The 25,499-nt window shown below is 39.4% G+C and overlaps 1 protein-coding gene across 1 annotated transcript in view; it reads left to right on the top strand.

The window, feature by feature from the left end:
- Positions 1–24,478, top strand: part of LOC139733354 (bcl-2 homologous antagonist/killer-like) — a 39,153-nt gene extending 14,675 nt beyond the window's left edge. Inside the window, exons 3-5 of the mRNA XM_071644190.1 lie at positions 3,190–3,333; positions 12,349–12,526; positions 22,905–24,478. Of these exons, the coding sequence (XP_071500291.1) occupies positions 3,190–3,333; positions 12,349–12,526; positions 22,905–23,018 (436 nt within the window). The 3' untranslated portion in view covers positions 23,019–24,478. The remainder of the gene's footprint in view (positions 1–3,189; positions 3,334–12,348; positions 12,527–22,904) is intronic.
- Positions 24,479–25,499: the final 1,021 nt, after the last annotated feature.

Raw genomic sequence — 25,499 nt, 5'->3', positions numbered from 1 at the left:
CAGTCAAGTTCATGTATTGTTTCAAGTGTCTATAACTCAAAAAGTAGCTACAATGTTGGGATGCTTTCTTCAGGATGATTGACCATTTGTGTACTGAGAGACCTTCCCAGCTAGCTACATGCATTCACATGCAATATGTATGAGGATGTCCCATACGTAACGCATTTGTCCCATACGTAACATTATTTCAATGCCTAATAAAAAATATTTCTTTTACTTTTTTTTCTTTTTTCTCTGGTATTTAATATCTCTAAACAATAAATTAGAACTTTCCAAAAGGGCATTAAAATAACCTTAGCAATTTCAGAAAAAACCTAAAAAAATGACCTCATTTTGTTACGTATGGGACACCTCATGATAGGACACGAGCCAATTTGCATAATCATTTGCATAATCCCTAAATTTTCATACCAAGTTAAACTATGTGATAAACTTCTTATGTCCACATATTAATCAAATAGTATTTGCTTTCCTTTGAATTAATATGAATTTCTATAAATGTCCCATACGTAACGCTGTGTTTCACATATATGCAAATGAAGCCCTTGAAATTTGCATAAATTTACATAATATCATTTTTTCCTCCACGGAAATCAAAACTTCAACTCATAAGCTTCAAAATGATACCAAACATGTCAATATTGAGCAAAGATGAAATTTTGCCTTCTGAGGGGACCTTATCTTGGACTTGCCCGTATACAAGTGTGTGTGTGTGGGGGGGGGGGGGGGGGGGCTGCATGGTATGTGTTATGTATGATTTGTAGGTGCGTATTATGTGACTTGTGTATGAGTTTGCGCATAGCTGTGTGTGTATGTACAGTATGTTTGGACTATAATAATACAATATGGAAATTGTGTGCATGTGTGGTGGTTGTATAGTGGTAGTGGTTTGTGTGTTCGTACGTGTGTCTGTTTGTGTTTTGATGTTTGTGCAAAAGAACTTTTTGGACAGTAGCAGGCACTACTGTGGCAATTAAAATGCTTTCAACTTGTATGAGCATGTGTTTATAGAGTTCACAGCCGCGTTGACTTCAAAATAGTTTGGGTGTGTCAATTTCAGCGGTGAGGCGGGCTAGGAGAGAGAGACCAAGAAAAAAGGCATACAAGGGAGGTACCCTCCCTAAATGTTGTCTGTCTTTGTTACTTGTTTTTTCACTGCATTAATATTCTTCCATCAGTTTTAACTTCAATATCACTATTCTTTGTCCCAGAATAAGTTTGCCATGCTCTATGCATGAACGAATAATTTCGACACGCCATAAATAATTTTTCAATTGTTAGTTGATTTTAGCACAAACAAACTGCCATATATGCACACCCCAAATACATACGTTATAAACAAGCACCAACAAAACACTCAAACAAATACTCATAATGCATAGAAACCACCTCAACACACATTCTTCCTTAATATGCAATAACACACACACACACACACGCACATGAGCTTACACTCAATTATCATGTGCGCCCATACACATTTCCATGAAACCTCACCGTGACTTTTTACATGGCTTGTTTGCATGGATGTAGCCATGTTAATTATGTGTTGGTATTTCAATGACTATGTCAAGAATGATATTACCCCTCAAAGTGTGCTTTGAGGGCGGGCAACAATATGTGCCGTCAGCCCTCAGCACAAAATGTGGCCAGACGACATTTTGTGCTGGGGCGACAATTAGTGCCGTCAGCTCCATGCACAATTTGTCGCCTGTTTCAGGGGGCAACAATTTGTGTCGCAGCCATGTCATTTTGAAATTTTCCCAATTTACTGTAAAAGTGGACATTTTCGCGTGACTAATTTTTCGCCCTCAGCTGGGCAAGAAGAGTTTCACCTGTTTTTAATTCTGCGGAATCAAGACATCAACATCTGGAGCATATGGCAAGCAAAAATTTTCGCGTGCTTTTATTTTTGCACAAGTTTCTGGTTGTGCAAAAATTCGTGAAATTTCAACACCACAAAATTTTACACATTTACAGTATGTGAGACTGTCATCATGCATTGTCAAGATGTACTATAGACCTATTGGGAGAACCGTGCATTATGGCGGAGGCATACACGACATTTCTAGTTTTTTTTTTTTTTCTAAGTCGGGCAGAGATTTAACATATATAGAGTTGACTGTCCTTCAATTCTATTGACACTGAGATATACACTTGTATGTGTATAGACCTCTTTGTATCAGATCATTGCTTTATAAAGCCGAGTCTCCTGCTTTCTGTTGAAATGGTACTTGGCAGTGTATTGACACATTAAAGGACAAGTTCACCTTTATAAACATAAGGATTGAGAGAATGTAGCAATATTAGTAGAACACATCATTGAAAGTTTGAGGAAAATCAGACAATCCGTTCAAAAGTTATGAATTTTTAAAATTTTTGTGCAGCAACCGCTGGATGAGAAGACTACTGCAGTGTATGAATAACTTGCGTACAACAATATAAGGAAAATATAAAGAGAATTTCACAAAATTCCATCTTTTGAAAAAAGTACACATTCCCCTGACTCGTTACCGACAAATGTTATGGGCAATATTATTCCCCCTGCCTTTAGAAAGAGGCAAGTCAAGAGCTCTTTTATTATGCGAAAAAAGTGAAAATATGTTGAATTTTCTTTTACATTTTCTTTATACTGTTGTACGCATATGACTCACAAGCTGTAGTAGTCTCCTCATCCAGCGGTTCCAACACAAAAATTTTTAAAATTCATAACTTTTGCATCGATTGTCCAATTTTCCTCAAACTTTCACTGATGTGTTCTACTAATATTGTTGCATTCTCTCAATCCTTATGTTTATGAAGGTGAACTTGTCCTTTAAAGTGCAAACAATTATCATCATCTGTGAGACCTCGTACTACTGAATTCCATGCTCTTTTCAAATATTGCCATTAGGTCAGAAAAGGAAGGGGCATTGACCCTTTTTGCTGCAATCAAATTTCTTTAACTTCCCTAGCATCCCTGTTGGTAATATACTTAGTGTCTTACAGATGGTATGTCATATTTCATTTTATGCAGACTACATGTACCTCCATTGTACTCTGTTTCTGCACTATTTTTGGCATTATAATTACCAAATTATCATCCCAAAAAGTAGCTCCACGACAAATTCCATTCAAGTAAATTCCACTGCAAACCTTTCACAGTATCACTCAATCTTTCTCCACCTAAAACAAAAATGTACTTTGTAGTGCAACATCGAGAGTTGGCAGGAGATTGGCCCAGATTGGAGATCAAATCAACGTTCAGTATGAGGTTGAGTTTCGACAGATGATTCAGACACTCAACATTACGCCATCCACGGCCTACCAGGCATTTGCTGGAGTTGCGAGGAGGTAAGCTCTGGTTCTGTCACTCATTGGTTGCGCCTTCACTTAAATTGCTCTGAATAGGAAACTTGAAATTAAAGATAAATTACTCAACTTTTACAAAGAAATTCTTGCCTACAAGAGCAATATAATTTAGTGTTGGTAATGGTAATCACTTCTATAGATTTATAATTGATTTTGATAATACCAACTGGTTTTCACAAATGACATGTTTTCACACTGAGCAACAATTCTGATGAGACACAATCACAGGTTTGACATGCGATGGATGGTACACACTTGTCTGGGCAGTTTCACACACTACTTGTTGACTCTAGATCACACCAGCAGAATTCACAATAAATCATTGGATATGCATCATTGCTCAATAAATGGCATAATGTTAACATCAATCATGAAAACAAGCTGCCATTTATCTACAGAGTACTCTACACAAGTAGTAATTTATTTTTAAAAAGATAACTAATTGGGCAGTATAATGGTAGCATGCTGAAATTTAAAGGGCCCCTGAAATCCAAATGCATGTTGATTTGTGTTGATTTATGATACCCTCAACATCACTTTTGCGGTGAAACGAATATCTAGAAACATTCCATACATTTTAAACAATTGTTTTCTCCTATTTTTCTTCAGATTAATTGGGAGCGCCCACAAAAAAATCCTTCCAAACCAATATTCCTCGGATGACGTCATCTGTCAATCATTGCTAAAGTACTGAAATGTTTAACAAAAGACATTGGAATGCACCTTCCCCTCGATTCAGCATAACTTGCATGTTTCTGTGATATTAATGTGACAACAGCTGTGCTCAGACGGAGGTAGTTTTGGTCGGAGTAACTTCGGAGGAAGGGTCGGAGGAAGCTTGGTCGGAGTAACTTCGGAGGAGAGTTCGGAGTAGTGCCTGTCTGAACAAGGTCCTGGTAACTTCCTCTGATCGGAGGAACTTACCACGACCTCTTCCTCCGAACGAGATACTCCACGACTAGCCGGTCGGAGTAAATTCCCCGTGCGGACAAGCCCTCGGAGTATCTATGAACTTACATCCCTTACGACCTAGGTAAAACTTCCTGGGTCAAATCGCAATGTTGACATTTTGCGAGTACACATGTGCATGTAGTGCAATGCTAACCTAGCCGATCGCGACCAAGAAGCTAGCGCTCATGCAGAAATTTCCATCAACAAGAATGAAGAAGACAAATGCCACTGGTAAAAAACAATCGCATGGTCGACGTGCGCGGCGCTACCACTTCCGGAAGTTACACCAGGTGCTGTTCGTTATTCCGAAGGTTCGCTATTCCGAAGGTTCGTTATTCCGAAGGGTTGTTAATCCGAATCACACAAATTCTCTATACCTAGAGGTTCGTTGATCCGAAAATGAAAAAGGGTTCGTTAATCCGAACATTTGTGGCATTATTCTGAAGATTTGTTATTCCGAAGATTCGTTAATCCGAATATGAAATTCGGAACAATGAACCTTCGGAATAACAAATCTTCGGACTAAAGACCCTTCGGAAAAACGAACCTTCGTAATAACGAGCTGTAACGGTTACACCGACCCTTGCACATAAATAATTGGTCAGAGTTTCTTCCCACGACCGTCGTGTGGACACAAGGGTCGTGGTAAGATATGCATTAATTTTAATTTTGATTGCCGTGCCATATATTTTTACTCCGACTAGAAATACATCTTAACAAAAGACATGGCGAGGGAATATGCAATTTATGCAGAGTTGAGGGGATGGTGCATTCCAATGTCTTTTGTTGAACATTTGAGTACTTAAGCAATGATTGAAAGATGAGGTCATCTGAGGAAAATTGGTTTGGAAGGATTTTTTTGTGGGCATTCCCAAGTAATCTGAAGAAAAATAGAAGAAAAAATCATTAAAAATATATGGAATGTTTCTAGATATTCGTTTCACTGCAAAAGTGATGTTGAGGGTATCATAAATCAGCACAAATCAACATGCATTTTGATTTCAGGGGCCCTTTAGACATCTGTAAGAAGTGATCACATTACCAGTCAGTGAGGTGAAGTCATGAATAAATCTGTCTTCAAGTAGTATTGAATGCCAGTACCAATAAGCCAATTCGTAATTATCTCATGTGCACATTGGTACAAATGACCTTTCTTTTCTTAGTTGGTTAAGGGGGTATCTCACCGGGCTTGAAACTAGTTCGCGACTAGTTCGCGACTCAAGATTTTGCTAGTTGCAGAGACGTCTCCGCGACGTCTCCTGAAAATTACAGTCTCCGATTAGTCGCAAGAAATTTAAACATGTTTGATTTTTCGCGAAGTCTCTGCGACGTCTCTGAGACGTCTCCATCAGTCCCGGAGACTAATCATATACGCGACTGCTGAGACGTCTCAGAGATGTCGCCGAGACCTGCTGGAGACCAGAAAAACTGGTGAGAGGTCGCGGAGACGTCTCCGCGACTCTATTTGACGCTGTTTGACCTACTTTAGAAACCACGTGACCCATCTGCGTGCTGACATCCTGCCTAGATCAAGTCAGGTGATCCTGCAACAGCTCCCTCATATTTGAAATTTTTTGACACCTGCCATAGCTCGTCTCAGAGACGTCTCCTTGGACATTTTTGTGTTGGAGACGTCTCCGCGACTGCTGTGACTGATCAGTTGGAGACGTCGCGGAGACGTCTCCATTGGTGAGATACTAGCTTTAGGCACTTCTCTCGTTTTCAAAGCGGCATAATGCATAAGCTTGCCCGATGTAAGAATTTATGGAATTCATGTTCAAACAAAGAATGAACTTGTGTTGAGATCAGGTGATCAGAATACTACATCAGTTGACAATTTAGCAGGCATCCATTTCATTGCTTTGTATTGAAACTGAATGTAATTACAGCCTATTTCCTTTTATATTGCGAAATACCATTCTTGCTGTCAGGTGGATGTGCTGGCAAGCACCATTTAGATAAGAATCACATGAATAATCATTTCATCACAGATGCTTATCTCAGTGAATTTACAAACCAAAATGCCTGTTGGTACAAGACCCATTTCTGCTCATGCGCAAAGTGGAATTACGAACCGGTCTATTTATGATGGAGTCCCTTGGATGTGTGTAACATTTCCTCAAGGATGGATAGATACATGAAGTCACTGTAGTAGTAGCCAACTTGCACACGGTTAAAAAGTCTTCAGCGCAACAATTCGAAGCTACATAAAAATTGTTACTGTATCTAGACTAGTGTTTTGCTTACATGCAAAGAGCATAGTATCAAAGCCATCTAAACTTGGTACTTTGGTGCAGGAGATTCCACTCCATCCAGCTTTGATTTTTAGTTCACGCGAGCGGAAGGCTCGAGTGAGCTATTGTGATTGCTCTTCATCCGGCATCCATCATCCATCGTTCGTTGTCTGTCGTTAATCGTATATAAACTTTTTTACATTTTCATATTTTTCTTGAAAACCCCAAGACGGATTTTCACCAAACTTGGCAGATAGCCTCCCTAGGGGGATAGGATCTCAATTTGTTCAAATGGGCACCATGACCCCCCCACCCCCCCCCCCCCCCCCCCCCCCCCCCCCGCACCAGCCCCCAAATTAAGGAATTCCTTGAACCCAGAAGTGATATAGCCAAGTTCATCTTGACAAACATGTGGATTGAAAGAATGCAGCAATATTAGTTGACACACATTTATAAGTGAAGTGAAAGTTTGAGAAAAATCTGTTCAAAAGTTATGAATTTGGAAGTTCTGGCTGTCATTACTGGAGGAGAAGACTACTACAGCTTGTAATGTCACTTGTGTAGAACAATATAAAGAAAATGTGAAGAAAATCCAACATATTTTCACTTTTCTTGCATAATGAAAGAGCACTTCACTTGCCTCTTTCACAAGGCTGGGGGAAAAATATAATACCTAGAATACATTAAGTAACAATTGGAGAGGATGTGTACTTTTTTGTCTCGCCCACCGGAGGTGAAGGCGAGACTATGGGATCCAAATGGCGTCCGTCCGTCATCCGTCCGTCGTCCGTCACAAATGTTAAAGTTTACCTGCAAGACTCTCTTATGATGCATAACTTGGCAACTGTTACAGCAATGGCAGCCACACTTGGGTGATAGAAGCACTAGGGGTATCTTCATGTTATGGTGTTGTCAGAGGTCATTTGATGATGTCAAAGGTCATTTGAGGTCATATATCAAAGAGTATGTGCAAGACTCTCTTTTCTATGTGAAAGTTTACCTGCAAGACTCTCTTTTGACAAATAACTTCACATAAGTTGCTTGGATTACAACCTAACTTGGGTCATAGATGCACTGGGGGTACCTTCATGTTATGGTGCCGTTGGAGGTCACAGGATAAGGTAAGGTCATTTGAGGTCATACGTTAAAGTTTACTTGCAAGACTTTCTTATCACACGTAACTCAGCACATGTTACTACAATGGCAATCAAACTTGGGTGATGGTAGATGTCTCTTGGGAAGTTGAAGGTAACCACAAGGTCAAAGGTTACAGACAGGGGTCAACGAACTTTTAGGGCCCAACGTTAAGTTTTTAGGGCGCATTTCGTTTATGGCTCATAACTTTTGATCCCTATGTCCGTTTGTGACCAAACTTGGATGGAAGATGTCCCTTGGGGAGGTGAAGGTCGTCACAAGGTCAAAGGTCACAGACAGGGGTCAACAAACTTTTAGGGCCCAATGTTATGTTTTTAGGGCGCGTTTTGATTGTGGCTCATAACTTTTGATCCCTATGTCCGTTTGTGACCAAACTTGGACGGTAGATGTCCCTTGGGGAGTTAAAGGTCATCAGAAGGTCAAAGGTCATAGAAAGGGGTCAACAAATTTTTTGGGCCTAATGTTAAGTTTTTATGGCGCGTTTCGATTATGGCTCATTACTTATGATCCCTTTGTTCATTTGTGACCAAACTTGGATGGTAAATGTCCCTTAGGGTGATGAAGGTCACCACAAGGTCAAAGGTCATAAGCAGGTTAATTAACTTCTGGGAGTAATATGAATTCCTCGTACGCGAATGGGCGAGACACAATTTGGCGATTGCCTTGTTTCAAAAGATTAGATTTTGTGGAAATCTCTTCATATTTTCCTTATATCATTCTGCGCATGTGACATCATAGGGTTTTCATCCAGCAATGACTGCACAGGAACATTAAAAATTCATAACTTTTGAATGGATTGTCAGATTTTCCTCAAGCTTTCACTGATGTGTTATAAAAATATTGACGCGTTCGCTCAATCCACGTTTACCTTATGTCCCGCCAAAAATGACAACAGGACCCTTGGCAATAATAACTTCAAAAATGGTTAATCAATCCAAATACAATTTCAGTGTAAGAAACTATAACTTATTACCCACATCTTACAGAAAACCCCATCCGATTTGCTTCAGTGTCCAAAGAGAAATGACGAGTTTTGTAAAACATGTCAGGAATCTCTTCCTTCCATGTTCTGTCCATTGTGTTCACACATGATCCATATGCAGTTCAAAGAGCATCCAAGTGCCTAACTTTGAAGAATCAGACCCATGACATGCTTTACAAGGATCCACATATCTCTTTGACCACTTAACCAAATTGAATGGGGTTTTCTGCATTAATATAGCAAAGATGTTAGATAGATAGATGTTAGATAGAACTAAGTTAGTGCTATGAAAACTGTTCGTGACTGAAATTTCATGTTATTATGACCGTAGATGGAGGGATGCCCTGATTGGGTGGGGGGGGGGGGTAAGGGGGAGGAGGGGGATTTTCCAACTTTTCTGCATTTTGAGAAATCTATGACGGATTTTCACCAAACTTGGCAGATAGCATCTACATGGTGATAACATTAATTTTTTAAATGAGCCCACCCCCCGCCGCCACTCATATCCTTGTATGTCTAACGGATTAGTATTCTGAAGTTATTCGACCTAGAGTAACATCATGTTTCAGACTTCAATGACAGAAACATTGAATTTTCATAATTTTTTGTACATGATCAATGGAAAAATGTAAGGTTATGACTTGGTTAGCTCACTCATTTGCATATTCATATCCACTGTACAAGAACTATTTTGCAGAAACTAGGAAAACTTCAAAATGTCATAACTTCCTTATTTCTCATTCGATTTCAGTCAGATTTTTACCGTTGCACTCATAAGATTTTACTCTTTTTTTTTAATCAGACTAACTTACATTTGGACTGGACTTCCCCTTTAATGTCTTCAAAGCACAAAGTTAGCTCTGTCTTTTTTAGTTTTCTTCGTGCCGAGGGGGGGGGGGATTAAGAAGATACAAAAATTGTGGAAAATCCCACTCAAACCCTTCATCTCTCCCCCCCTCCCCCCCCCCCCCCCCCCCCCCCCCCCCCCCCCCCCGATCAGGGCACCCCTGGATCCACCATAATCAATCATGAAATTTCAGTCATTTATGTCTTCAAAGCACTAACTTAGCTCCATTTTTTTTTAGTTCGATGGCCTCTGAGACTGCAACCCTTCATCTTTGGTCAGTGGGGAGGTGGGGGGGGGGGGCTCATTTTAACAAATTAAGATTGTATTGCCATTTAGATGCTTTCTGCAAAGTTTGATGAAAATCCATCATAGATTTCTCAAGAAGATGCAGAAAATGCAGAAAATCCCCCTCAACTCTCCACCCCCCCCCCCCCCCCCATATCAGGGCACCCCTGAATCTGCCATAAACATGAAATTGCAGTCATTAACATCTTCATAGCACTAGCTTAGCTCTATCTTTTCCGGTTCGACAGAAATGATAAAAAGATTCCAGAGTTAAGGAACCGTCTGAGTCTTCAACTACCCCCTCCTCCTCTACATAGCACGTAGCATCCCGAGGGGAAGAGGATCTCAGTTTGTTCAAGTGGGCACCATGTTACCCCGGAAGAACCCAGGGTACTCAGCCCCAAGGTCTGAAACCTTCATCTCTAGAACCAGAAGTGATAGAGCTAAGTTAATACTATGAGTTTGGTGCATTGATGACTGTAGTGTCAATTTTGCTAGTTAATGGCAGAGCCCCTCTTGGCACTGAGGGGAGGGGGGGGGGGGGAGGGGGGAAAGGTCCAATTGGGGGCCTAGATTGTATATCTTCTTGAAAACCCCATGATAGATGTTCACCAAACTTGGCAGGTAGCATCCCTGGGCGTATATGATCTCAGTTTGTTCAAATGGGCACCATGCCCCCAGGGGACTGACAAAGATTACTGACTGCATTGAAGGTGAACTTGCGATACTCAGACCCCTGGGTCTCTTGTTTATGATAATTATGTTTGTTAACATTTTAGATCAGCAGTTGCGATCTTATTAGTTTCATTTGTGGAGGAGACAAAATTGAAGAAAATTCCCACCTCAATGTATTATCTATGTTCAAAACTGGAAATACTCTTAAGTTATTCTTAATGAATGCACTTTCAATGTTATTTATCATGGGTCCGGGGATTGGGTAGGGATCAAAGCGGGATGGGGTGTTTTTACATTTATTAAACTCTTTTTATGCCTCCGCCAACGAAGTGGCCAAAGGCATTATGTTTTCGGGTCGTCCGTCCGTCCGTCCGTACGTCCGTCCCGTTTTGTTTTTGTCGATATCTCAAGAACCCTGTGGTGGTTTTACATCAAACTTGGTATGAGGGTATATCCTGGGAGGATGATACTTTTTTTGCATTTTAGGGTCACAGGGTCAAAGGTCAAAGGTCACAGGTTATTTTGTGGGAAAAAAGGTTGAAAATTCATGTTTTTCTCCAGATCTCGTAAATGGTTCAAGGTATCCTCATGGAACTCAGTATATATGCTTGTTCCAATGGGCAGTAATTATCTAGGGAAGTTGGGGGTCATGGTTCAAAGGTCAGGGGTCAAAGGTCAAGGTCAACTCCTCAAAATATCACTACTTTCCTTACATGTATATTTATGCAATGCCTGAAGGTTTTTTTTTAAAACTTGATGTATACATGTATTGCCCAATATATATTCTGTGGGAAGTTTCTTGCCAAAAGGTCAAAGGTCAAAAGGTCAAAGGTCAAGTGAAAGTGCTGAATTGCACTTTTTTCTCCATATCTCAAAAGTAACTCAAGGTGTCATCATGAAACTTACATATTTATGCATGTTCAACCCAACAGTGATTCTCTTTGGAACTGTGAAGTCAAAGGTCAAAGGCCAGGTTTAGATGATGCTATTTTCCCATTTGATACTGAAATTATACTTTTTCTCAATTCCTTAAAAATTACTCAATGCATAAACTTATGAAAGGGTCAAAAGTCCAGTAAAAATCATCAGTTCCCCAAATACCTGCACTCTGACATTTTAATCATTCATCCAATTGAACCTAGTTCTAGGAAAGTGAACATTCAGCACATATGTGTCAAACCTGTCATTTTAATGTTTTGCCAATTGTGTGAAACTGTCATCACACATTGTCAAGACATTGTACTATAGACCTATTAGGAGAACCATGCATTATGGCAGAGGCATATCAGTCGCCGTAGCGATATATCTAGTTTTTTTTTTTTTAACTGCATAGCCAAAGTTGCTACATAACAGTATATGTGACAGAATATATTTTTATCAATATAGTGGCATATGCAAATGGACAGCACATCCCCCAGTAGAAGCCCTCAAAGTTGCTCCTGCCCCCCAAGATTGCAATGTTTTCAGGTAGTAGTCTGCAAGAATGCATGGAAGGTGAACTTGCATTACTCAGGTGAGCACAAGACCCCTGGGTCTCTTGTTATTAAACCCACTCATGTACTTGGAACATTTATTTTGGAATCATTTATCTCATGTAGGACAATATTACCTCTTGTAAGACTGTTGTAGTCCAAGTCATTGATTATGAAATTGATATAATGTATGCTTGCTATTGGCTCTATTTCTATGGGTAAAATGCAATTTTGTGTGCTGATAAGCATTGGTGAGCAGAGTAAATAATGATTAAGAAAAAAAAACCTCACACATCTGAAACCATTATATAGGACAAACAATTAGCCCAGAGATCTTAGCTTTGCATCAATCACTATTTTCATCCATCCTCTCTCCTATCTGATATCCACAAATAGATTGTTTGTCAAAGGCATCAACTGGGGACGCATCGCAGCCCTCATGATGTTTGGGTATCGCATTGCCAAGGACATCATGACCAGCGTTGGTGACTTCCTTAATAAGATCATTACCCATATTGTCAAGTTCATCATCTCTGAGCAAATATCCAACTGGATTGCTCAGCAGGGTGGATGGGTAAGCCACACCGAAATTGTCTTTTTGATCATTAACCAGACTCAAGAACTTCAGTTTGATTCTGCAGTCAAAAAATCTCTTTATCAACAGGGAGATGTTGTCCTATTTGTTTGGTTTTTTTTTGTCAACTTTTCATCAAAATCAGTCTTGTTTCAGTTCAAACAATATTATTTCTGAATACTTTTGTCTTTATTCTTCATTCCTCATTTCAAAAATCTTAGCAGAGATATAATTTCGTACACGACCTATATGTATGCCCATTATTCACTGTAGCTGAGGAGTAGTTTAGTAACAGTGAAGTGCTTCTCTTTTTTGCTAGTGAAAAAGGCCCTCTTCAAACATGGGCAAATGCAATGAGGTAAACTTTACATACAGTGGTGTGGCCATGTCATGGCTGTGAACAACAGATGTGTAACAACAGTGTGTCCTCTGATACATACACAAGTATTTTTCAGAGATGCCACATTTCTTATTATTTATTTTGTTTTTTAGAAAAGAGGGAAGCTCTCCTGAAATCTCTGGCAAACAGGCTAAACATTCAAATCTTTTTCAAGTCTCCACTAATGGGCAAATAGTGGGATAAATGGCCATCCTTTTTGCTTTTTCTATGTCTCTGTCTCCTTGTCTGTGTCTTTGATGTAAATTGCACTGTGATCTTGTCACATAGGCATATATATATATATATATTAGAGGGTGATGTTCCTTATTCGGAAGGTTTGTTTATCCATAAAAGAAATAATGTTTGTTTCTTCAAAGGTTCATCATTCTGAACACGCAAATTCCCTATTTAGAGGTTCATTAATGCAAAAATGAAATTTGAAAATGAAAATCCAAAGATTTGTGGCTATATTCCAATGGTTTGTTGTCCCACCGGAGGTGAGGGGATACTAAGGGATCGCCTGCGGCGTCTGTCCGTCTGTTGTCCGTCCGTAACACTACAAAAACTTAAATTACTTTGTACTGAATGCTTCAATGTCAATCAAACTTGGAGTGAAGAGTGTTTATGCAAAGTTACACATGTTACCAAATAGGAACGTCACCTTAAGGTCAAAGGTCATAGGCAGGGGTCACCAAACTTTAACGGGCCAATGTTAAGGTTTTACAGTGCGTTTCAATTATGGCTCAAAACTTTTGCTAGGTATGTCCATTTGTGACCAAACTTAGATGGTAGGTGCCCATTGAGGATTTGAAGGTCACCACAAGGTCAAAGGTCACAGTATTGGGTCAACAAATTTTTAGGAGCCAATGTTAAAGATAGGTCATCCCTTTTGCATGAAAATTTTTGAAAATTTGGTGAGAACACTTAGGTATTGAAGAAAACACTAATGTTTGAAAACCTGTAAATTTTGAACTCAAGATAGTCTTTATTTGTTGAGTTAAAGTAAGGCAGTCCTCGCGAATTTCAAAAAAATATGATGTTGTTGGTACCTCCAATGAACTACTTTCACCAAAAACAAACTTTCAAATCATCAAATAAGCTCGTAAATTTTGATTGAAAAAGTGTGAATCTGCATGGTGAATATGCTAATGAGCAAGTCTTGGCGGAAAGTTAGACGTCACCGAGGCACAACTCTTCCCAGCTGTGTTCTGCTCGTCATGCATACGCTCCCTAGTTATTTATAAATTCATGTTTACTATTTATTTTTTTATCAATTATATATATAAACTAGACTTAGAATTTGTCAACACTGACAAATTAGGTGATCCGATCTATTCGGAAATCAATGATTTGAGTCCTGACCCCAATAGGCATGCCCATACTGGTTTAATCTGTGTTGAGGGGACATTGGTCTTGTGATGTTTGGATTCTCATTTAGAAAAGAGAGTCAGACCTGCCATCTTTGGTACCAAATTCCGCATACACTAACGAAGATACAGAATGAAGTATATTTGACCTTTGACCCCACTTTGCACACCCAAGATGGCGTCTGAGCAAAAAGTGGTTATTTTGTGAAGTGATTCTTGTAACTTGGTCTTTGCAGATTCAAAATATGGAAAATATTATACATGTATTTCACCAAGATACAGGATGAAACATTTATGACCTTTGACCCTAAATTACCTACCCAAGATGGTGTTTGATCAAGTAGTTGTTATTTTATAAGATAATGTACGTGACATGAGCTAAACATATATGTGCAAAATATGGGGGTAATAGGGAATGTCTTTCTTGAGTTATTGCAAATAAAGTTGCAAAAAGAAAGAAATATGAAAATACATCGAAGCTAAGCTTTGATTTTAGCGAAGTTTTTCGACATGATTTCGACGTCGTATCAAAAACGGAGGACACATAACGATAACGCAAGGTCTCAGCTACAACATATTAGAATCAGGGAGAAATTCACGGAAGGGTAAGTGAGCTAGTGCTCGATAAAGACAATCATGTCAATTTTCACATCTAGAAAAATTCCCTCCCATAGAGATAACACGTCATAACAAAGACAGAGAAAAAAATGCGTATGACCTTTGACCCCACTTTGCACAGACAAGATGGCATCTGAGCAAAAAGTGGTTATTTTGTGAAATGATTCTTGTAACATGGTCTTTGCGTGTGCAAAATATGGGAAAGATACAACATGTATTCACCAAGATACAGGATAAAACATTTATGACCTTTGACCCTAATTTACATACCCAAGATGGTGTGCGATTAAGTAGTTGTTATTTTATGAATTAATGTACGTGACATGAACTAAACATGTGCAAAATATTGGGCTGATAGGGCTTGTTTTTCTTGAGTTATTGCAAAGAAAGTTGCAAAAAGAAAGGAATGTGAAAATACATCAAAGATAAACTTTAATTTCAACCAAGTTTTTGGACGTGATCCCGACACCGTATGAAAGAATAAAGGGCACACTTGCGATAACCAAAAGTCTCAGCTACAGTGTACAACATATTAAAATCTGGGAGAAATTCACCAAAGCATAAGTGAGCTAGTGCTCGAAAAGGACAGTCATGTCAATTTTCATTTCCAGAAAAACTGCACTCCCAAAGAGATAACACGTAAACTGGTCAAATTTGACAAGATTACTTTCAATCCATTCTTACGAGGTGATGCCGTCATCCAATCAAAATGTTGTAATACGATAATGAAAGAGCATTTAATAAGCTACAACATACTGAAATCTGGGTGAAAATTGGCAAAGGATAAGTTAGATAAGCTTGAGTGAACTTGAAATTTGATGACGTCATTTTGAAAATTTACTTTTTTACTTTATTAAGAAATTTGATATCTTTTAATCATTTTTCCATCATCGCCAATCCATGAAATGACATGTACAACTCATCAGCTTTCAGAATATGTAAAGAAAATGGGGGGTCACCGTCCATCGTGACGAGTAAAATCGAATTTAAAATTGGCGGTTTTTTGGCATTGTTGCACTGTATATCGCCATTGACGCGCGCGCGGAATTTCAACTTTGACGGGCCCGTATGACGTCATATTGAGTCGGATTGACTTGAAACTTGGTAGAAATATTCCTGGACAATTCAGGCATCCGATAAGTGTGAAAAAACTGGAAATTTCTATTGCATATGAGCTGTGCGTGCGTATATGTGCGCGCGCGTACGCGTCCGTCCAATTTTTTAAATTTTTCAAAAAATGCTCCAAATGTTCTGAAACGTGTGCAAAAAAATTTGAGCTCGATTTGAGAATACAAATATTTCAATGCGCGCATACGCGCGCGTTGTAAGAGAAAATATGAATTTTGAGAATATGAGTAGAATGCGCATAACTTGAAATATATGTGACGTAAATTTCATTGAAAAATTCCATTCCATTAATGAGATATGATTGAGAATGTGTTTTCATATAATGACATCAGAGTGACGTCACGGTCGACTGATCACTATGATTTTATTAGATCTGTCGTCTTTGGGACATGATACATATATAGTGGTATAATTTTGAAATTGATAGGCTGATGACTTTCTGAGCTAACCTCTGCACAACTTTTGAGGAGAAATAAAGAAAGAAGAATAAAGAATCAGTACAGATACAGAAGGTGATCCAAGAGGATACTCGGATCACCTAATAAGCTTGAAATATTTTGTTTGAAATAATAAAACCACATATTGTCACATTTCATGACAAAATCAGATATGATCATTTTGAACACTTAATTGGTTTTCTGAGGCACGGCTGTCAACGTAGTGAGTTGGGCATCATTGACGTTGCACCTTTTTGCAGGCTCTTGCACGATCGCTGGCAGGAATTATTTTTAAAAATCGCGTACAGAGACAGTGTTTGCTTTCCACATGTATAGATTGGTGAAAGGTTGTATTTTTTACACTTCTTAATTATCATACAGTGAAAATTCTCAGGACTGCCTCCCTTTAAACTGACCGTCTTAGATTCAAATGATTATTTCATACTACGAAAAAATGACAAATCTAAACTTACCAGTCTAGTTTTACAGACCTGTGTGATGCACTTATGTAGTTCATGTAAGTGGTGTGTTGTTATTTACCATAGAAAACAAAGTAAAAGAAGCTAATGAATTCTTCCTTTCTTACAGCTTAAACGTGCATATCTTTTGTTTCAAGTATAAGTATCATTAATACAACCACAGGAGGATTAGTATATAAATGCAGTTGTGCCTCATACACAGAATGCGTTATGATGAGCACTTGGTGCATTATTTGAATTTTAACTGCTAACAACCTTCAAATATCACAGAAATGTTATAGCTTTACAATAGTCCTGTCATTCTGGTGGAGTATATCATGTTCTGTGCTATTTGGGAAGGAATGCAAAAGGGATGGCCTATCTTTAAGTTTTTAAGGCGTGTTTCGATTATGGCTCATAACTTTTGATTGGTATGTCCATTTGTGACCAAACTTAAAGGTGCATGGTCCTGGTAGTGTAGAGGGCGCTGTTGATGATACTGCCGATCACCATTAGCATTGATACGAAGATTACCGAAGTTGAGCTGTCATCAAGAGTAAAGTGCGTAAGTGTTGCTAAGTAACGTTGCATTCGTTGTCTTCTCTGCGCATCGTGCAGTCTGTTGTAATGCCAGGGTGCGTGCATATGTGCTTGTCATTATGACATCACAAAAGAAGTTTGCTAAAGCTGTCATCCCCCTCAGCCAAATCATGAGTCGAATTGTGATCGGACCACTGACTACAGTGAATCGGACTTCTTCAGACTCGGGAAAGTGGGCCACAGCGCAAGCGCCAAAGAGGAGTCGATAGCATAGGTCTCTATAGGAGACTTGCGCCGTGCGCCTGTGTATGTATTTGACTAAAACACCGGGACCATGCACCTTTAAATGATAGGTGTCCCTTGGGGAGTTGAGGGTCACCACAAGTCAAAGGTCACAAAAAGGGGTCAACAAACTTTTAGGGCCCAATGTTACATTTTTAAGGGGTGTTTCGATTATGGCTTATAACTTTTGCTCAGTAGGACTGTTTGCGACCAAACTTTGGTGGTAGATGTCTCTTTGGGAGTTCAAGATCACCACAAGGTCAAAGGTCACTAACAGGGGTCAACAAACTTTAAGGGGCCAATGTTAACCCGTTCCTTCCACAATTCTCTGAGTGCCTTTAATGCCCCCAAACGAGATTCTTTTCGCCCGTCGACAAAGAGACACACAGGTTGGTAATCCAGCTGTGTGAAGGCAGTCAAACAGTTCATTGTGTCCCCCTTTCTACTGTCAACTACTAGTACATGTGCCCGTGAACAATGGAAATATCGATCGGGTGCGAGGTATGAATAGAGCGTGCACTGATGAGCTCTCAGAATCTTTTGTTCTACACAAAACCAGGTACCTGAATGAGGTGACTGGGGTCAGCGAACCCGCATTTCTAACTGATCTCAGCCTTGATCATTATGTACATGTTCGTATGAGTTTACAGCAGAACAAGCAAAAAACTAAATCAGGAAAAGGTACATAATACTGTAAAACCCCCTTTTTTAAACAGCAGGAGAACAAATCCTGATAGAATAAACTCTGATCTTTTTATCAAACCCACTTTTCTGAGAATTTTAACACAAAGAAACATGAATTTAGGCCACTGAAGCAGGCACCCTTGTCTTCATTTTGGGAACCTGGTAAACCAGGTTCCCGTATATCAGTTGCTCCCTGGTTTACTCCCTGGTTTACCTGGTTTACTCCCTGGTTTGCTCCCAGGTTTACCAGGTTCCCGTAAGGAACGGGTTAAGTTTTTACAGCGCAGTTTGATTATGGCTTATCTTTTGCTCGGTGGGACTGTGTGCAACCAAACTTTGGTGGTACATGTCTCTTGGGGAGTTGAAGATCACCACAAGGTCAAAGGTCACAGACAGGGGTCAACAAACTTTTAGGGGCCAATTGTTAAAGGCATAATTTACCATTTGCAGATAAAACAAAAATCCAGCATTAGTGCTTTAAAATAGTTTTAAAATGCGAGTTAGGGATAGAAAACCACTGTAAAAAAAACTGAATCCGTACAATCAATGATAAGTATTGCTAAATACACAAAATGTGAACAATAGTTTTGATAAGAATGCTTCCAGATTAAACCCTCTACAGTTACGGTTTATCGAGAAAAATACTGATATCTCCTTATATTTGAGGCTTTATTGCGAAAAGTTTATAGTATAAGATGTTTTGTGATACAACAGACCTACACTATGTATCAAGTGTGATATCTTGAACATTTTTAATATCACTGCTCCCAAAGGTAAACTGGGCCTTTAAGTTAGACTGTGTTTGTACCTATAAACAGAGTATTTTTTCTCTTTTTTCCCGATCATGTTCTTTCTAACTATCAAATTGTGTATTCATAAGACACACCATTTGTGACCATGCACCACAAAACGAACAAAAAGTCGCACCCTTTGATTTCACGTGAGGACTCAAGAAAGGTGAAACGGGTCAACCAAGTCAATTTGAGTTTTCCATATTTTCTGAAAGAGCTATTCTTCTACATTATTCTTGAGTTTGGGATCATAAAATGAATGGGAAAGTGCATTTTCAGTAGTTTATCTACAACCTTTTTTTGTAGAGTAGTGCGATCAGGTATGGGTCTTAGAGGCCCCTTTTCATTTCTTGATAATCTTTTGCAAACTCTTCACTTTCAAGTCTCATAACTTTTTAAAGGATAACACTATTTCTTTGAAACTTGGCATTAATCATGGAAAGAATGTTTCAATACAATGTGCTGAATTTCAATTTAATCTGATAATCCCTTCATTGTTGTTGCTCCAGTGGTTTACATCCTGTTTTTGTCCCATTCATCGCACAGCTAGCACAATATGGTAAAGGTTAAACGCCTGAATAGACAGATAGACCCTGTACTTCAGAGTCTCTTTTCTCGGTTCGCACTTTTCCAGATTGAGCGCTTTCTTTCCAATATTTAGATAGGTTAGGAGTGTCCATTTGAATTGAGTTATACATCATTTTAAAGCTTAGGGTCTGCCCTTTTAGAATCTGTCCTTAGCTAGAAATCCATGTCTGGTGATTTTTTGTTTGTTTTGTGGTGCAGGGTCAGATTTATTATCAACATATATAACATTTATACAATTATTGAAATTTACTGTTCCATGTTATTTTTTGGGCCATTTTCTTTGCAAATAATTATTGTTTAAGTTATGTTCATTATTTGGAAAGTTCGTTAAACCGAAGATTCATTAATCTGTAAATGAAATAAAATTTGTTTTTTTTTTTTTGAAAGGTTCATTAATCTGAAAATGAAATAAGGTTCATTATATTGAAAACTGCATCAGGGCTTGAAATAAAGTTTTTGAAGGTCAAGGCCATTCATAAAAGGGCACTTTCAGCTAAGGGCAAAATGGCATTTGATACACCCAAATTTCAAGGGGCATCACGGTCATTCAAAAGGGATTTGCGACTACATTTAAAGGGCAGCTTTACTATTCTGGTCAATTTCAAGGCCATTTTTTTGTTTTTAAAATGACAAGTAGCGCAATGTAAAGCACTTTATTACCAGAATTGCAATAACACACACACACATATATTCTATTACGTAACACTTGTTAGATATTACATCAGGAGAGCCCGCCATGTGTGCTTTCGCAGTAGAGCCGATATGACATAGTGCATGCTGAAAATCAGATGGAGGATTTATTCCTCCGTTAATCCTTCGTTTTGTCTGGCAGCCTTTCTTGGACTTTGCCAATCTCATGTGTTCTTGGTATGTGGATCACAGACAATAGAACTGTATTCTGCAACTGGGTGAACTAGTGTTGTTTAGGCAGTTTTTGAGCATTGAATTATGGATTCATGGGCATTGCAGACCTCAGTGAATGAGAAATTTCGTACTGCCGCTCCACGTGAGACTATGGCAGCTTCACACACCACCAAGGACGGACAACCAGCCTCACAGGGGGAAGCTCACAGAGCAGTGTGCAACTACACAAGATGGCAGGAAAACGAAACCAGCTCAGTGCACAGCGCAAGTTAAGAAGGGCAAATCTACAAATCTTGCAAGAACCCCGTCATCGACAAGCTTAGATGTAAACACCAGATTCAGTAAATTTGAAGATTTGTTACAGTCCGTTTTTCAGCGATTACCAGCTCAAAGTAGTACTAGAAACTCTGCAGGAGTATCACATTTGTCCGCTGTCACACTGCAACCACAGCCACAGGCTGCACACACTGCCGATGACACATTTACACATGCACAGCAGCCATACAGTGGCAAGCATAGCGAATACACGGGTGCCGGTTTGGGGCAAACGCATTCGATCGTGGATGATGAAGAATGCTACCCTATGGTCATGCCAGATGAAGTTCCACATATTGCGGCAAAGTTCGCAGTGAACGCTAATCTTTGGGAACCGATAGAAGAAGGTATTGCTAGGTCAGGTACATATTTGCTCACACATCAACTGGGAAACAAAGTGCTAGAGGAGACAGGCTCAGCTAAATATGCCTTGCCCAGCAACTGCCAAGCTATGGATTTTCCGAAAGTAAACCCCTTCATTTGGGACAGTCTTCTGACACATACAAGTCAAGAGACTTGAAAGTACAAAAAATTTAGAAATGAATGACAAAGGGCATTAGTGCCTTCATCCGTTCGATTCCATTGGTCAACATCGCAGACCCACAACAAGATGCGCTGGCCCTTCTTTGCAGTTCTTCTTTCGAGTTGAATTGCTTATGACTTGAGCTTATCAAACCACGTCTAAACACCAGATGTGCCAGACTGTGCAGGCCAGAGAATGAGGCTGATACTGCAAACAAATTACTGTTTGGCGACAACCTCAGCAAGAAGGTTAAGGACCTCATGGAAGAATAGAAGGTTACGGTAGGGGTGATGAAGGGAGAAAGAAAGAGGTACTCAAGCCCACATCCCTACAGGGGATTCAGGCCCTCGCCATGGCTCGCTAGCGCTGCTCAACAAAGCTACAAGAAGAAAGGCTGGTCCAGATCTGATGCCCCTGCCACTGCCACTTGGCCATTTTCTGGTACTGGTGACCGGCCTTTTTTAGAGTGGAACCCGAGGCAGCACCGCCACAGCCAACCACCAGGCAACAAGAAGCCACTGCCTCCAGCGCCTCACACACAATGGAAATGGAAATGGGCTGCTAACAATCACCCCGACACTGTACAGGCATGCTAACCTGGAAACACCAAACTGCACATTACCGGGTACTTGAAGATGAGACCGTTCTGAAACAAATAATTTTCACACAACAATAGATATATATTTGTATATAATGTACTCTTAAATGAACCCCACAAGGATTTGGAACAATCATCCCCCAGCATTCCCACTGATTCCCACTGATCAGTTACCAGCCATTCCCTTTAATGATTACATAAATAATCATTATATTACAGATTTTTATCTCACTGAATTTAAACCAACATGCCTCTTATGGCAAATGAACATTTTTACAGCTCATGTGCATAGTTCAACTACAAAATGGCTTATATTCCATACACTCTAAAATTTGCACCAGACAAGCAATTAAGCATTGTGAATTAGAAAAGAAAAAATTCCAGGCCATGGGAGGGGGAAAACTGCCCTCCCACATCCCTGCTCACTGCACTCACCTGGGCTTGGTTGCTGTTTTGCTCCCTTGCAACTAGATTTCAGGAAATTAGGACTGCTCCCTGTGGCATCTTTGATCAATCATTACTTGAAAAAGTAAGAAGATATACACTAGAGAGACATTTATAAGGCTGTATTGCAGTACAAGACAGTTAAACTGTGCTTGAATGTTCTGAATATTGTTTTGGCCTGGTCTGATGTGTCAGTAATTAAACAGTGAACTTGTGGGTTTTTTTTTTTCTTCAGTTTTTCCTTATTCTTTCACAGTGCTCTGATATCCACTGAAGATTATACATATGCAAGTTTATGACTAATCATTTCTCCTTTTGCCTTCTTTCTCATTCTTTCTTACACATTCTTTGTTCCACAACAGACGGCAGCGCTTCAATTCAGACTTGAGAATCCCAGCGTGAATGGTGTTGTCGCTATCGCTGGTATCTCGGCCCTGGTGGTTCTAACAGCATATGTCTGGACAAAATATAGATAGGGTAGAAGGTAAATTGTCCTAGGAATATTTATATCATAAACTTAACATTCATAAGACAAATTGTATTTTATGAGAAGACTTTGCAGAGTAAGAATGAGAGAGAGAGAGAGAGTTAGAGTGAATGCAGTTCTCGTTTTGGATGTCAGTTGGGCTCTTGTGTGCGACAGCTGCCATCATGCCAATGAGGTTAGCTGTACTGTAGGCCTGCATCCTGAGCATGAATGATGCTATTTAGGGAAAGCCATGGCTTAGTAGTTGTTTCTTTTCAATAATAGTACTGCTGACAGCTATTGTTAAAGGGGAAAAAAAATGGTAGAGACATGTTTTAACATTCACCATGGCAAGGTTGTGTCTCCAAGGCAAGCTAAAAACTTCAAATAAGTTTGTCTTTCCACATCCTGTAATGTCACTGTGTATCAGTTCACAGTTATTGCTTCTGTGTGTCTGACTTAACTTAATGACAAAAACATGCATTGTACCGTACATGATTGTGTGTGATTAGAAGAGGCGTCAGATCAGGATACATCCCGTGGGGAGTCCAGTCAGCCATCTTTTCAGTGCAGATTCATGCCACAAGGAGTGTACGCTGTTGAGTTAGTAGCCCTCATCACATGTTCTTCAAAAGTAAGGAAACAAAAAAAAATCACTGCCTGTAATAGCTTTTAGGAACTTGATTATTTCTCAGCTACTCACTGTGTAGAAAGGATATGTCTGTTAAGATACCATCATTAGATTTCTATTTAAAATGATCAGCTAATCCATACTAGTCTCTGAGAGGAAACCTAAATCAAGACAGTCTCCTCATCCACACAATAGTAAAGGGGGAGGAGGGGAGGGATGGCTGACAGATATTGCTCCTATGGCTATGGCAAATGAGAATTCTAGATTTGACATAAATACAACAACACAGATTTCTCTCTGGTATCAAAACAAAACCAATATTGCAATTGTTCAGTTAAGTGCCTCTAGTGAAACTGACTTTCACTTTTTAGCACAAAGCCAAAGGCTCAAGTGAGTTACAAGCGACTTCTGTTACATGTACGATTTAGGCCTCAGGATTGACAGTGTTGTTTTGTTTTGTTTTTGTTATATCTAAATTTTACAATAACTAAACAAACGAAGTTTCTAAAGGTGTATAGATGATTATTGTGGGACCTGAATGTTTACTTCATTGTAACAAAATTTCATTTATAACTGTTTCTTACTGTATTGTAATCATTTATTGTTCAATGTCCGTAGTGCATCGGGCATGAGCTTTTCACATATTCAGCTTCTTGAAAACCCCACGATGGATTTTCACAAAATTTGCATGTAACATCCCTAGGGGAACAAATAGGCACCATGCCAGGGGAGGGGCAAGGCCCTCAAGTCAAGGAATCTCTAAAATCTTCTCTAGAACCAGAGGTGATAGAGCCAAGTTAGTGCAATGAGTTAGTATATTGGTGACTGTAATTTCAAGTTTGTTCAGTTGGCTGGGGGGGGGGGGGGGGGGGAGGGGAGAGGGTGGATGTGTCCCTCTTGGGGTTGGGGGATGTGCAAAGTTTACCATTTAATCTTTGGGAAAACATGTTCAAATTTTCACCAATATTGGCAGGTGTTATCACAAGACTGATAGAATTCATGTTTATACAAATGGGCTCCATTCCCCACTTCAGGTCCCCCTGGGGCACAATGCCCCATGTGTTTAGGGAGGGAGACGAAGCACCCAAATTAAGGAATCTTTACAAACCTTCCCTAGAACCAGAAGTAATAAGCTGACTTTGTGCCATGAGTAAGATTGGTGACTATAGTTTCAAGTTTGTTCTTGGCAGATCTGGCAATGGGCCCGATGCAGGGTGGAGGGACTAAAGTGGTGCTTAGTTTTCACATTTTCATGTTTTACGTGAATACACATGGTCAAATTTGTCACCAAGTTTTGCAGGCGCGATTCTTTTGCGACCCCCCTCCTGGAACATCCATATTAGCAAATTTATGAGAGAAAACAACAATAACAACAACAACTTTGTATGAAACCAGAAATTCTCTAGGTAAATACAAGTAGTGAATGTACTTTCTAGGTTAATTATGTAGATGCAATCGACCAAAGTTGGGGCCAATCGTTAAATTGAACTTCTCTTTTTAAAATGCAAGGTCACATTATCTACATACCCGGCAGGTATTTTTGTCATTGTGATAAAATACATATGGAAACCATACCCTCTTATAGGCCAAGCCCCCCCCCCCCCCTATAAGTTTGCTATTTTCTTTGGTTATGGTCTGCACGAATGTGCGGAAGGTAAACTTGTGATTATTGGTGAGTGTGAGACACCTGGGTCTCTTGTTTGACATATAGGATGGTCAATGTTTAAGATGATTGTGATCAAGATTTGTATACAAAGGGGAAGCAGTATTTGTACTCTTCATCATCTTGCATATATCACTGTATGACCATACCACTGTATGACTTCATAAAAACTGCTGGAAAAGGGTTCCTAAAAAAAA

The sequence above is a fragment of the Diadema antillarum genome, unplaced genomic scaffold (assembly GCF_040938485.1).
Source record: "Diadema antillarum isolate AM-2024a unplaced genomic scaffold, OU_Dant_1.0 seq00000472_RagTag, whole genome shotgun sequence".
Taxonomy (NCBI): Eukaryota; Metazoa; Echinodermata; class Echinoidea; order Diadematoida; family Diadematidae; genus Diadema; species Diadema antillarum.
The sequence above is the reverse complement of the archived record's forward strand: the minus strand, read 5'-3'. Positions and strand labels throughout refer to the sequence as shown.